The sequence below is a fragment of the Gossypium hirsutum genome, chromosome A13 (assembly GCF_007990345.1).
Source record: "Gossypium hirsutum isolate 1008001.06 chromosome A13, Gossypium_hirsutum_v2.1, whole genome shotgun sequence".
NCBI classification, from domain to species: Eukaryota; Viridiplantae; Streptophyta; class Magnoliopsida; order Malvales; family Malvaceae; genus Gossypium; species Gossypium hirsutum.
Genome location: NC_053436.1, coordinates 16,961,878 through 16,976,930, shown reverse-complemented (window position 1 = coordinate 16,976,930; position 15,053 = coordinate 16,961,878). Strand labels below are relative to the sequence as shown.

The following is a 15,053-nucleotide window of genomic DNA, read 5'->3' as shown; positions in this document are numbered from 1 at the left end:
AACATCATTCTAATTTTAAAAAAACATTGATATTTCAATTTAGAATTGAAATGATACATACAAACCACTAATATCGAAATCGATGCAAAATCGACCACCATAGTTTACTACATAATTCGACATTCATATAAAATATTAACTTGGGAAATATATTAAAAGAGAAAAGTAATTGTATGTAAATGGATAACTTGGAAGAGATAATGAACCAGGACTCATTAATATTAGCAGTGGCATCTTGTCGATGTATGGCTGCTCACTATCTTAATTGCATTTATCGTTTGATTCTTTTCTTCATGTTAACAATGGTATAACAGTAATTAAATACTCCATGGACAGAACATCGATATATAAATACCCCATATATAATAAGAAGCAACGTATCAAAGTACACCAAATAACGGGAATTGGAGAAGTCCCATTTATACAAACAAATATAAGTGGACGAAATCAATACTCATAATAAAGACACAAAGACGACTAAAAACCTTATTAAACCAGATCCAGTATGCAGCAGATAAAAAAAAAAGGGTATTTCAAGGAGTAGAACGAGAACGTGGTGGAGAAACGAAAGGAATAGAGGGAATTACAGTTGGGATTGTAGGGACTGAGGGAATGCTTGGCAGAGGGGGTAGTGTGGCCCTCGATCCACTTGGAAATATGGTAGGAAGTGGAGGAAGTGCCCCAGGGTTTGGGAGATTAGGGAAAGATGGCAATGGTGGAGAAGAGAAAGGAATAGAGGGAATTGTAGTTGGGATTGTGGGGATTGAGGGAATGTTTGGCAGAGGGGGCAGTGTGGCCCTCGGTCCACTTGGAAATACGGTAGGAAGTGGAGGAAAAGATGGCAAAGGTGGAAAAGAGAAAGGAATAGAGGGAATTGCAGTTGGGATTGTGGGGAATGAGGGAATGCTTGGCAGAGGGGGTAGTGTGGCCTTTGGTCCACTTGGAAATATGGTAGGAAGTGGAGGAAGCGCCCCAGGCTTTGGGAGATTAAGGAAAGATGGCAATGGAGGAGAAAATAAAGTAATAGAGGGAATTGCAGTTGGGATTCTGGGGACTGAGGGAATGCTTGGCAGAGGGGGCAGTGTGGCCTTTGGTCCACTTGGAAATCTGGTAGGAAGTGGAGGAAGCGCCCTAGGCTTTGGGAATGAGGGTATGGATGGCTTTGGGAATGATGGTTTAGGGAAAGATGGCAATGGTGGGAATGTTTTTTGAAACAAACTTGGCGTTTGAGGGAGTTGCTGAAGGTGACGAGCTGTTACCCCAACATCAATGCTTGCAAATGACAAAGCCATCAAGAATGCTAAAGCAAAGCAATTGAAAGAGGCCATTTTTGTTGAGAGATTTCGAAAGTAATGAAGCAGATGAAACAAAGTTCTGTATCTGAATAGTTGTGAGTGAGGTAAACAAAGCATGGTGTTGGGGGTTTATATAGGCATTAGCAATTCAGAAATAGAGGCGAAGTGAAAAAAATAAATTATATATTTTTATGATATAATTATATTATTTTAATATTCTATTTTTTATTATAATTTTTAGATAATTAAAATAAATTTTTATTATTTTTGAGAGATCAAAATATAATTTTATTATTACTAATTAAAATTTATATAAATTATAAAAAATCTAAGTTAAAAATTATCCATTCATACCTAATTGCAATGGGGATTGCGGGAAATAGAAATCCCTGCCCCTAAACAATGCCCCCGAAACAAAATGGCGCCATGTGTTTTTTTATTTTTTTCATTTTACTCGTAATTCATTTTTAAATAAAAACATTATAATGGTTTAGGTTGATTTTTAAATTATTATAAATGTTTTTGTTTTTATTTTATATTAATTTTACCTATTCTATAAATAAAAAAAATTACAATGAGTTGAGTTAATTTTTTATATTTTATAATTGTTTTTTATATTATATAAATTTTAATATTTCTCCAATTAACATATAGTTTAAAATTTTAGTTACAATTTTATTCAAGATTTAAAAGAAAAAAAAAACACTTATTTTATAAAAAAGATGAGTTACAACTAAAAGAAAAAAAAAACATGTGGCATTACTTTATTAGGGAGCTAGATTTTTAGTTGTAACTCATTTTTTTATGAAATAAAAGTGGTTTTTTTAAAATTTGAATAACTTTGTAGCTGATTTTTCAAACTGTATTATTAATTGGAGAAATATGAAAAATAATATAATATAAATGCAAAAACAATTATAATAAATAAAAATTTAACCCCATGTCATCATAATTTTTTACTTATTTATAGAATAAAAAGTGAATATAGTCAAAGATTGGACAAGTTTAATAAGTTGAGTTATGAAAAGTTGATTATTACTTTTTATTTAATTCTCTATTAGACAAAAAAAACTAAAATTGAAAAGTTAATTTAGGGAAAAAAATGGAGTTTCTTGGTTTAGATTTGCTTTATATCTAAATTTTTTTTGGGTTAAATATAAAATTAGTATCCGAACTTTTCCACTTCTCCTAGATTTGTATTTATGGTTTTGTCTCAGATTGGTACACTAACTTTTTTTCCGTCCACTATATCGGTACTTGAGTCTAAGGGCGTCAATTTTTTGCTAACATGACAGTGCTAGCCAATCGCATGCCGCTACATGGCGTCGTCTTATATCTCTTTTTTGTTTTTTATTTTTTGTTTTTCCCCCTCTTCCCTTTTTCTTTTATTTTCTTATTTTTCTTTTTCTTGTCTGTTTCTACACTTCTTTCTTTCTTTTGTAAAAAAACCCATTTGCTTCTTCTTTTGCCTCTCCTTACAATCTTCATCATTGAAGAAGAAGATAAAAGAACCCTAATTTCTCTAATCCATTTCTTTGCTTCATTTCCCCTTAATCCCAATCCTACAAAAATCCCAACACAATAAACCCTAAAAACCTAAGAAATGGACAAACTCCATTCGTTCTTGTTCTTCTTCTTTCTTAGAGGTCGACTTAGTAGCTTCAATGACCTCCATGGTTAGTTTTTGTATTGCAGGTTATAATCCTGAAATGGATTCTTATGGGCTAGTCTTAGAAAGGATAGCTTCGCTATTGGGTTCTAGGGATGGCTCCATCTTGGTTGCGGATCTAATGAGCTTTATCACACCGCTCGCCTTCATAGTGAAGCTTCCAGCCACTACTTCTCACTTACATCTTGGCTAACTGATTCAATCCCTACATTTGGATTGTTTACAATGGAATTGGATCCTGCACGAAACCGATAAGTAGTTTGACTTATAGAGAGGATTTTGTGGACAAGTGGTGAAGATTTTGAAAATAATGAACACTTGGTACCATTAAACATGAATTATGATTTCACTAATGTTTCTAATCCAAATGAGAAGTATCTTTATTATACTATTGTAATTAGTCAATTTACTCCTCAAGAGAAAAGGAAAAATGGTCAATTAGTATTGTTTGATGATAGGAGTTTACAACTTTGAGACGATTGGTTAAGATTCGATTCACACATCTATGATAGTAGAAGCACAGAGAATGGTTGCAAGAGATGGGAATGACCAAAGTGCCAAAACAAAGGTGATAAGTATGAAGTAAGAACCATACGATATATACATAAAAATTCTTTTAATGACACATTATATGGAAACACCAATCTTTCCTTGAACGATTGTAAGGACATATGTTGGCAAGTTGGAAATGTTTGGGAGTTGAAGTGGGAAAGGACCTTGGTTGTCGATTTCTTTTAGGGCATTACGAAGAAGGTGTGTTGGATGGTTTCTCCCATTCCATTTTTGGGGGGTTTTTGAAGAAAAAAAAAACAAAACAGATAGAAGAAAGGTAGAAGACAAAGTGGTAAAAAATGAAAAAAAGAAAAGAAAAAAAGTTGTAGTAGTCAAAGAGGTAGAAGAAGACGATAGGGAAAGGAAATTTCAAAGGAAAAAATAAATAAAAAGGTTTTTAAAAATATAAAATGATATAAAAATAATTGAAGGAACAACTTTTTAGGCCAAAGGGAGTGACACGTGGCAGTGCGTGAGTGGTAAGCACTGCCACGTTAGCAAAAACATTGACGCTGTTAGTCTCAAATACCAATATAGTGGATGAAAAAAAGTTTGGATACCAATCTGAGACAAAAAAAAACCATAAGTACCAATCTGGGAAAAGTGGACAAGTTTGGGTACCAATTTTGTATTTAACCTTTTTTTTAAATATAAACAACATTAAGAAATTACAAAAATAAGCAAAAATGTGGCGCCCCAAACTCGGTTGGGATGGTCCGACCCGAATTTCAAATGCCACATTAACCACCAAAATGACTCTCCGTTTAGACCACCACAAAGCACACCAATTAACTATTCACACCACACAATTATTAAAAGAACATTTAAAAAGTCTATAATCATACTTCCGTTGTGCTACTCTGGTCATTCAATTAACAGCAAGAATAAACTTAATATCTAACAAACAAAATACCCCAAAAGCTTCAGTTACACATGCGTGCATGCAAAGAGGTATTTTGAAAGGCTATGTTTCAAAGGATATTGGAAACTGTTTTATTTAAAAACATGTGATTAGATTTAAATTGTAATATAGTAAAAATATCGGAAAAACTACACTTCACAAGGTTTGAAAATAGTATTATAGGATTATACGTATAAGTCTTGTTTCGAAAGATCAATTAAAACATCAAGTACAATTTCATAAATTTTGTCATTTAATTAGTTTGCAAGCAACTAACAATTTACGTAATTAGTCCAATTTTACATCTCATGCATACAAAGCACATGTTTGCTTTCAAAACACATATGAAACATTTTGGTCTTGCCTCAACGACCAGCAGCAACCTACACTTACAAGTTAGCCGATCAATTAATCAAAACATTCATCAAGCATTCATAATGTACTATTCAATCATCTATCTGAAGTAGTAATAAAAGTTCCAAGTCAAAACAAAGTCTAATCCTAAATCCCATATTTGGTCCCACATTGCCTTCCTCATTAGGGTGGGGAACACATAAACATACCCAGGTGTAGCCTTGTTTTGGATTAGCTCACTTCCACACCTCCTCGCACGCTATATCACTTTAATGTTCTAAAAGGGAGTGTGAGCTTATTGAAGCTCAGTGAGTGCTCAAACATACCACAAATAAATACATCAGTCAAGTTTGGGTAGACATATCATAACAAGTCATGTAATATTAGAGTTCATACAAAATAGTGACTTACGCAACACAACAATTTTCATAAATAAGCAGTGCACTTAAACTAAACAATTTAAAGTAAGCTGTTCATGTAAAATATAAGTCCATGCCAAATAACAGTTCATGCAAATTAACAGTTCATACCACACCATAACTCATATATTTCAAATGATGATAAGTTGGCATTTTGTGATTTTGAAACATATAGGGGATTCTATCACCACATATAAGTGAACTCTATCACTACATATTGGATAAACGAATCTCCATATAACACCTCGCTATTGACTTAAAAGAGCCCTGCCCCATATAACACTCTCTTTACCCTGACTCATAGAGTCTTTCGCTATCTCCGGATACAATGCCCATCACAATAAAGAGGGCGGGTACTCACAATTTGAAGAAAACAAGTTGTAGAGCTAATTTGAAGTTGAATATGAGAAGAATAATGATGAATTTGATGATGATTTAATGATTTTTCTTTAAATTTGGAAGTGTTGAGGTATTTGGATAACTAAAAAATCACTAAGGATGAGTTAATTTTGAGAAAAAGTATCATATTTGAACTTGCAGAAAATTTTGAATGTGAAGCTAAATGGGAGGGAAGAGGCACTGGGTTCTAAAGAAGCAAGGAAGATAAATATTTTTTTAAAAATTAAGGGAAAATTGCCTTTTAAAGACTCTGTTTTCCCTTGTTTTTCAAATTAGTCCTTAGTTTAATTAAAACACATTTTTCTCAATTATTTTCAAACCCGATTTTATTTTTAAGATCTATTTTAAGTTATTTTATAATCAATCACCTAATCCTAATTTTCACTACCTAATATTAGACACAATAATTATTTAATAATTTATTATTACCATTGTTATTTAATTATTTATTTTATCCTATTTTAATCTCTATGATATTAAACCAAATTTTTTCTCTCGAGCCTACAACCAATTACCCAATTCTACCAACCCGATTTTTGGGATGTGACAAGAAAATTAAAAGCCCATAATATCCTTTTGGATTAACTCCCGTACAGCTTGAGGAGGTTCAAAAAATACCTGTAGATTGGTAAAATTTATACCAGCTTGCTTAGCTATGAAATATGCAACTATATTATATATGGTATCTAGGAATATGATGGATACAAACTTTCTAATTCCTTTTTAACAATGTATGGATGACACTTATTTCCATAAGAGGGCTATCAATAAGCTTGCCAGACAAAATTAATTCCACCAAAAGAGTATTATTAAATTCAAGTTCAACCTGTCGGTATCCCTTTTCCCAAGTCAGACGTAGCCCTTCAACTATATACCTCGCTTCTATCATGAAAACTTCAATTTCTCCCCAATATCATCGAATAGCCATACAACCATTTATCATCCTCATCTCTAATGACTCATCCAATTGTAGTCGAGTAAGAACTAAGCGAAACTACACCATTTGTATTGAGTTTAACTCATCCACTCTTTGACACAAAAAATAAATAAATAAATTTAATCCATGGAAAAGGTAGTTGATTGGTTTAATAATTCAGATTTAATTTAAGAATCAATTTATCAAACTCAACCTTCTATGAGATAATTTTTGAATATATGATGAATTAACTTATTTTATTTTATTCTTAATTTATTTTTGGTATTTTTATTTTCTATTAATTTTAAGTATTTTACCATTAATATATAATTTGAAAATTGAGTTATAATTTTTTTATTAAAAATAGTTCACAAATTGAACTTAACAAAAGAAAACGTTTTTATTTTATAAAAGAAACAAGAGTCAATAACTCATTTTTTTTTCAAATTGACTTTTTTTTTCTCTAAGTTGAATACAAAATTAACTTGATGAAAAAAAAAAGCAAATTAATTTACTGATCAACTTGTCGGAACTCAGAGTAGCTGAATCTTCAACTATATATATATTTTTGGTTTAAAAGAGTAAAAATCCCTCAAATTGTTTTAAGAAAAAAAAATTCTTATTTTTTTCTTTTTGCATTTAATTGGGTATTTTAACTGTCAAAATGCGTAAAAAAAGTCATTTAATTGTTAACTTTAACAGTTGACCGTTAAAGTTAACTGCCTCTTTTTTTTCAGTTAAAGCCATCACGTGTCATAACCACGACGTGATATATGACAAAAAAATGATAAAAAATAAAAATCAATAAAATTTATAAAATTATTAAATTTTAATAAAAATATTTAAAATTAGAAAAAAAATTATAAAACTCGTAAAAAATTTATAAAAAAATTGTAAAATTTTATAAAAAAGTGTAAAATTTTATAAAATATATAGAAATATAGAAAAAAATTATAAAATTTTATAAAGCCGTAAGAAAATTATAAAAAATATAAAGAAATATAAAATTCATAAAAACATTATAAAAATTACCGTACCAAAAGAAACATTTTAAAAATTTTAAAAATTTTTATTGATTTTTATTTTTTTTATCTTTTTTTACCACATGTCACGTTGTGTTGCGACAAATGATGGCTTTAATTGAAAAAAAAAAGGTTGTTAACTTTAGGTCAATGGTTAAAGTTAATGGTTAAAAGGCTTTTTTGATGCATTTTAGAATTTTTTATGATTTTTTAAAAATTTTACAATTTTTAATATTTTTTTATTAAAATTTAATAATATTTATATCTTTTATTAATTTTTATTTTTTTATAATTTTTTTGCCACATTCTATACCGTAGTTGTGACATGGGGTGACTTTAATTGAAAAAAAATAGGGACAGTTAACTTTAACGGTCAACTGTTAAAGTTAATGATTAAAGGGTCATTTTGATGCATTTTAACAGTTCAAATACCCAATTGAGTGCAAAGAAAAAAAAACAAGAGGTTAATTGCTTTTTTTGAAAAAGTTTGAAGGCTTTTTTGATTTAGTTTAAAAATTTAATTATCCAGTTGAGTGAAAAAAAAAACTAAAGCTTAATTGCATTATTTGAAAAAAATTGAGAGCTTTTTTCATTCTTAAGCTAAATATATTATATAATTAAAAAAATATGATGACTTGGATTAAGTTTTTATATATTATATTCTATTAAATTTAATATGTTTCCTATCAATATATAATTTGAAACTTAATTACAATTTTATCCAAGATTTTAAGGAAAACACTTTTATTTTATAAAAAAGATGAATTATAACTTACGTAATTTTGAGGGGCACGAATCTCCAATTTAGCAAAGTTTCGCAAACATGTTATGTATGATACTAGTATTTTCAAAGTTGAACGTGTAAATAAACTGCACTGTACTTGTCAATTGAGATAGTTTGGATCAATTTGTATCAGGTCACTTTAGTTTAAAATATTTTTACATCATTTAAATTTTAATTAATTTTGTGTTTCAGCCTTTTGATTTTAGATAATTCAAATTTAGTAATCAAAAACCTTTTATCTTAAAGTACTCTTCACCTATGAAACACTAAATTGTTACAATAATAATTCCTTTTTACTCCCTTTAACTTCATTTTGATTTTTTACAAAATGCTTTATGTTATACTAGAAATATTATTATATGCGTACGCGTGTTAAAATTACGCATTTAGAACACAAATGCGTGATTTCGGTAAACAATAAAATGTATGGTTTGAAACAAATAAATAATAATATATGAAATATATACGATATTAAAATAAAAAATATTAGATTGTATTGTGAGTAAACCAAAATTTAAACATAAAAATTCATCATATTAAAAATATTAAATGAATACAATTATTTATCATGGTGTTCCCATCAACCCTAAGTTGGTGTCAAGTTACTTTGTGACACAAACTCCATCAACAACATTATTAGCACTAGAAACTCTATCACACGCGTATGCGTGTGAAAGCCACATATTTAGAACATAGACACGTGTTTAAAAATAATATCAAATAAATAATGAAATATATAATTTGAAACTAATTAATCATAATAACACATGAAATATGTATGATATTAAAAATAAAAAATTAGATTGAATTGTGAGTAAAATGAAATTTACACACATATATACATCAAGTTAACAATACAAAATGTAACATCCCACACCCAACCCAGTTGTCGGATCCAAATGCATAATATTGCATTACGTTGCCAAAACATCTCAAGCTATCTCAGAACATTTCAAATAGTGACTTAGCATTTAAATATAATAAATCTTGTACATTCTTGATTTTATACTAAAACATGTTTAATAAATGTCAATTGGTCTCATTAATTGTTTTGCGTTTATACGATGACCAAAATGAAGTTAGGTTTCGAATCCAACTCGATTTAATAAAATTTAGCAGTGTGCCTTGAGACGTTGAAAGCCATGTCTCGAAACATATTGTAATGACTTCATCTCAATCGATTGTCAGAAAAAATATGGTTTCGAAGTTGTATTTCATTAATTGAGTTAGTGAAAATTTTAATCAAAGAGTTGACATTATTAATATAGGATTTTGTTATTGGATGGTCCACTAATTAAATTGAGAAAGCCGTTAATTATAATATAATGGACAAATTTCACCCAATAAAGACTAAAGTATTATAAAAAAATAAATATTTAACAATAAAATTTGTCATGCTCTTATTTTTTATTTTACACATATAAGCTTTCACCTACCAGTTAAATTTTATTAAGCACTTTTAAATAAATAGTTAATAGAATAAGTTGATCAAATAAGTTAATTGAAAGAATTGGTCAAATCAATCATTGCAATCAACAATTAATTATTAGCCAATTGCCAAAGATAATAGTTTAAAATTTTAGTTATCATTCTATTCCATATTTAAAAGAAAAAAGAACACTTATTTTGAAAAAAAAAAAGAGTTACAACTAAAAGAAAAAAAAAACATGTGGCATAACTTTATCAGGGAGTAAGATTTTTAGTTGAAAGTCAATTTTTTTATAAAATAAAAGTGGGTTTTTTTTAATTTGGATAAATTTGTAGTTAATTTTTCAAAACCAAGTTATTAATTGGAGAAATACGAAAATTAATATAATATAAATATAAATAAATTATAAAAAATAAAAAATAGCCTAAGTCATATAATTTCTTTTATTCATAGAATAAAAAATGAATAGATTGGATTAATAATGTAACATCCCAAAAATCGGGTTAGAAGAAATTAGTTAGCGGAACCAAGAGTGGTTTCGCCTTGATTTTGAATTAGGATTTTGAAAATTTTGTAAAACAAATTGATTTGATTTAGTGGTTAAATGCTTTGAATGTGGGTTTGAGGTCATATGTTCAAATCTCCTTTAGAATTTTTGTTATTTTTTGTCTTAACATATATCCTTGATCATCTAGCATAAATTCTATTTTTGATCAACTGATGTTAAGAATGAGCTTGCAGGTTCAATGATTAAGCTTCTATATACCCTTTGGCCTTGTGTTCAAATTTTTGCGTAAGCAATGAGAAAATACTTTTATACTATTCTGTAAATTAGTTTAGTTTTTTTTTATTAACTTCCTTCTCTTATGTTCCAAAAAATAATTTTGTTTCCCCCCTTTTTTTTACTTTTCTTTTGAAAATTTCTTTCATTTTGGTATCTGGCATGGAATAGATCCCATGGGGGGCTTAATCTTTTCTCTCGGTTCTATTCTTAACGTCGGTAAAAGTTCAATTAGTTATATTGCTAGTATGATGGTTTTTCTGTTGGTTTCTGAGTTCTGTAGCAAAGGACGATTCTTCATTAGGAGTTTGTTAATTGATTGTTTGAATTAGGAGAGGACTGAATGACGTCTAGTGTTCCTTCAACTATTTAAGAATCGCGTGTCTATTGCTCGTCTGTCGGTAAGTTCAGTTTGGGGTTTTGTGTAGAAAGTTCTTTGACATAGCTTTGGTTTGGATGCTAATTCAAATGATTTGATTAAATTTAATCATCTGCTTCAATCACTGTAATGTTATTTTTAGGTTCGAGAATCATCTCTGTGGCTTTAATGTCAAAACCGTACAAGTGTGTAACAAAAACCCCTATTTCTACATTTGGAGAAGGTTAGAAAGCATGGCTATCGATGCCAAGACCGTGTGTCAAGCTGTGTGGTAGGATGTGTAACTCACTATTTGGAATTAGAGACATACGGGCTAGAGACACGGGCTTGTGTCCAGGTTGTGTGAGAAAATCCTTGGGTCTTGAGTCATACGGCCGTGTGTTTGGTCATGTGCTAGACCGTGTAACTCATTCCTTTAAGTCACACAGCCGTGTGACATTGGGGTAGGCCACACAGGTGTGTGCTACATTGTGTGGACCACACGGGCCAGCCATTCAGGCCGTGTGAATCCACACGAGTGTGTGGGCTTAAAAATTGTTATTTTTCCCTAGGACCATAAACGTCATTTGAATCGAATGTATGCCTTCCGTAGGGTTTCTATGATCTGAAATAAGCTATAAAAATTGATATTTGATGAATAGTTGATGTTTAATCCGTTATCTATTCATAAGTTTGATATGATATAAGCTAAGTAAGTATGATATGTTAGCATATAATGTGCTTTTGTTATGATATGTTAGCATATAATGTGCTTTTGTTGGGTCGTGTTTAAGGTATGTGATTTATTCAGGTATGATTTGTGCTCTGTTAATTTTGATGATTCATTTTTGTGTTACTGTGTTGGATGAAGACATGTGATATCTGAATATGTTATTGTGTCTGATACTAATTATGATATGTAACCATGCATGTGATTTCGTGGCAAATCTGATATGAATCATTAAGATGTGATCAATCTGCCTTGCAAAGTGTGGATTCCCATGCCTTTTGTTTCTGTTATTATACAACAACACACCTTACATACTTGTCATCTACTTCTAAATATGCATGCCGTGACACATTGTATGGGGTTCGAGATGAGGTGAAAGAAGGAAGTTTCTAGCAGTTTATTGATCTACATTTATCTGGTGGTTTATCTTCAATTTTGTCTGGAAACTTTTCTTCAATTCTAGTGGCACTATTCACTATTATCTGTTGGTGTGATTTGGTTGGATGAATTCTGGAGACTCTATTTGGTGTGTCGCGGAGTTGGGTAGGATGTTTTCTGAATAAAAATCTACATTTTGATTTTTTGAAAAACATTATATTGGCATAATCATACATTCTCCTTTCTGTTTATATGATCGATATGAAAATCTCTATGTTACTCTGCTTTATTCTGCTCTGGTTTTATAATCGTTATGAAATTTTCTGCATTACTCTGACTTGTATATTGTGGTTTATTTAATCTCTATTGAGTTTTTTTATACATTGAACTTTATAGCTCACCCATTTGTTATATCTTTGTCTGTTTAGGTAAAATCTCTGGCTTAGGATCGAACAATATGTGGGAGCTCAGATATTTTTTGCATTTGATGTATATATTGTTAATTTCGTAATCTGTTTTTGAACTCGTTTTGGTTTTTTTTAATTCATCGGTAATTGATATTTTCTATCCCGGAACGGTAAAATCACTTAAGTCGACAAAATGGATTTTGGTTTTCAAAACTAAAACTCCAGAAAAGGTTTTTCCCTAATAATTAAGTGATTTCTTAAGTGTTTTCTAAAAGCGAACAAATCGTTTTCTAATGATTGTTTTCGAAAGTTGGATTTGCTAAATACTTACTAAAACTAGTTTTCCAAATGAGTCATTTTAATTTCTCTAGATTCAGTCATAACTTCTAGGTCGAGTTTAAGGTGTTACATTTAGTTGTATCAAAGCCAGGTTTGCAAAACTTGGGTTATGATTTTTGGGTTCAAAACTCTTCTAGAAAAATATTTTAAGTACGTGGAACTTTCGACTAACTTTGAGATTTGAGGGTTATGAAAAGTCCGTTTAGATTTTGATAATTTTCGAGTTTGTAAATAGAGAATTCAAGACTTAGGTGCCGGTCTTATAAGTATCTCTACATCAGCTATATTAAATGAACTAGCACAAACCATAGTGCTATGGTTACTTTTTTAGTTAAAACTTTGGAAATTCTGTGAAAACCTTTGTTAAAACTTTAGACTTAGGATTTTTAATAAACTTAAGCTAAGTCTTAAATTTCTGAAACTGGGGATTAGCATAATAAGTATTGGTTGTCATCATGCGTGAGGATGTGGTGGACATAGTTGAGTGACCCAAGCAGAGTTCTCTTCTCGCAGTAATGAGTCCAATATGAAAAAAAAATTACGAGTCTGCTAAGACGCTCGAATTTGAGGGCGGTAGTGAGGAAGATGGGGACGTTGCTATGCCCCAAGATATGTTTTAGGATTTCCAAAAGGTCGATGGCATCCAATTTGGATTTGTGGGTCAAGAGTCTGTGATTAAGCGACCTCAGCCAAATAAGAGGAGTGTTGTAAGCATGGATCGAATTTTGATTTGCAACCACTGTAATAGGTGTGTCTTAGATGTGGATTCGTAAAGCACTGAGTTAGGGATTGCTCGTATTACTCTTTTACTTGTGCAAGAATTAAATATAAGCCAAATATTCAGAGATAGAGAAATGGACAAAAATAGCAAAAATTTCGAAAAGAGAGATTTGAACATATGATCTCAAACGCACATCCAGAGCTCTTAACCACTAAAGCATATAACTTCACTTAACAAAATTTAACAAATCAAAAACTCAAATTTTGGGGCGTTACACCCTCTTTTAATTATTCAATACTTATATTTATTATTTGATTTATATATAAAAATAAAAAAATTTAATCCATTGAAAAGTTAGTTGATTGATTTAATAATTAAGATTTAAATTAAGAATCAATTTATCAAACTCAAACAAAGTTATCTCTATTGATTTTGTAAAATCAAAAGATAACATCACAGATCCGCTAACTAAAGGCTTAAATCAAGATCATATTGATAAAATATTGAAAAGAATATGACAAAAGTCCATGAAAATAAAAGGCGGTATATGAAGGAAAACCCTACCTAGTTGACTGGAGATCCCAAGATCTAGGTTCAAAGGGACAACCTAATTGCATAGAGCTTGTGAGGTCAATGTAGGGGTTCTAATCCCAAGTCCGTTCTTATGATGTAAACAATGACTAAAAATGGGATAGGTTAAGCAATACATTTAATGACCATTGTGTGTTTCAGTGAGTCGAACAATATAAGTCACCTATGTGAGAGTGAAGTGGGGTCGCTTCAAGGAGACTATTTGTAACACCTCGGATTTTGGGGTTAGAAGTTTTGAATTTTGTGATTAGGGTCAGTGAGAAGGTTGCGTTATTGTGTTTAATTGTGCTTTTAAGTGGAAGAATTGGGCCTACTGGTCTGGTGGTTGAGTGAGTGTTAGTGTACCTTTAGGTTCTGAGTTCGAGTCCATGTGTGTGCGTTTTGAGTGATATATTTTTATATTATTAAATAGTAAATTTAATTTAATTTTTTAAAAAATAACTATTTAGTTTTATTTTGATAATTATTTATTTAGTTTATTATTTTTAAATTTTCTTTTTTTGCTACGTTCAATTCTTTTTTCTCTGGCATTATTTTCTTTCTTTTCATTTTAAAAATGGTGGGTTGTGGTTTCCGAAGAGCTTTGATTTCCTGGTCGTCGAGTCGAGTTCTGGACGTCACTGATTGCGAATCAGGTGTGGGTTTTGAAACTTTTCTATTTTATTTGTGAATTGTAAGTTTGATTTTGGTGGAATGCGGTAATCTTTGTGCCATTCGGAAATTGGTTGTCGAAGTTCGGTAGTACTATTGAATGGCATTGAAATCTATTCTGGTTGGTGTGCTTCTGAATCACATCGACTGAGGGTCTTCTTAGTGACCAAAAAACTCTATTTGTGATAATACTCTAGAACGACATATTTTTATGTGCTAATTGCATGTTTATTTTGGGTATGACCCTACTAATTTGAGCTATTTATGGTCTTTTATATTTCAGGGACTAAATTGGAGGCAAAAGGAAATTTGAGGGCTAAAAGCATGAATTTGAAGTTAAATTGGGCCAACATGTGA

The 15,053-nt window shown here is 30.5% G+C and overlaps 1 protein-coding gene across 1 annotated transcript; it reads right to left on the bottom strand.

Annotated features, from left to right (window-relative positions):
• Positions 1-346: 346 nt before the first annotated feature.
• On the bottom strand, positions 347-1,395 carry LOC107930757 (vegetative cell wall protein gp1). Its single transcript, XM_016862475.2, has one exon. The coding sequence runs from the start codon at positions 1,326-1,328 to the stop codon at positions 534-536; it is 795 nt and encodes a 264-aa protein (XP_016717964.2). The 5' UTR covers positions 1,329-1,395; the 3' UTR covers positions 347-533.
• Positions 1,396-15,053: the final 13,658 nt, after the last annotated feature.

What these genes read in the sequence shown, in the direction of transcription:
- LOC107930757 (XM_016862475.2), bottom strand. Translation starts at nt 1,328, where the DNA reads ATGGCCTCTTTCAATTGCTTTGCTTTAGCATTCTTGATGGCTTTGTCA.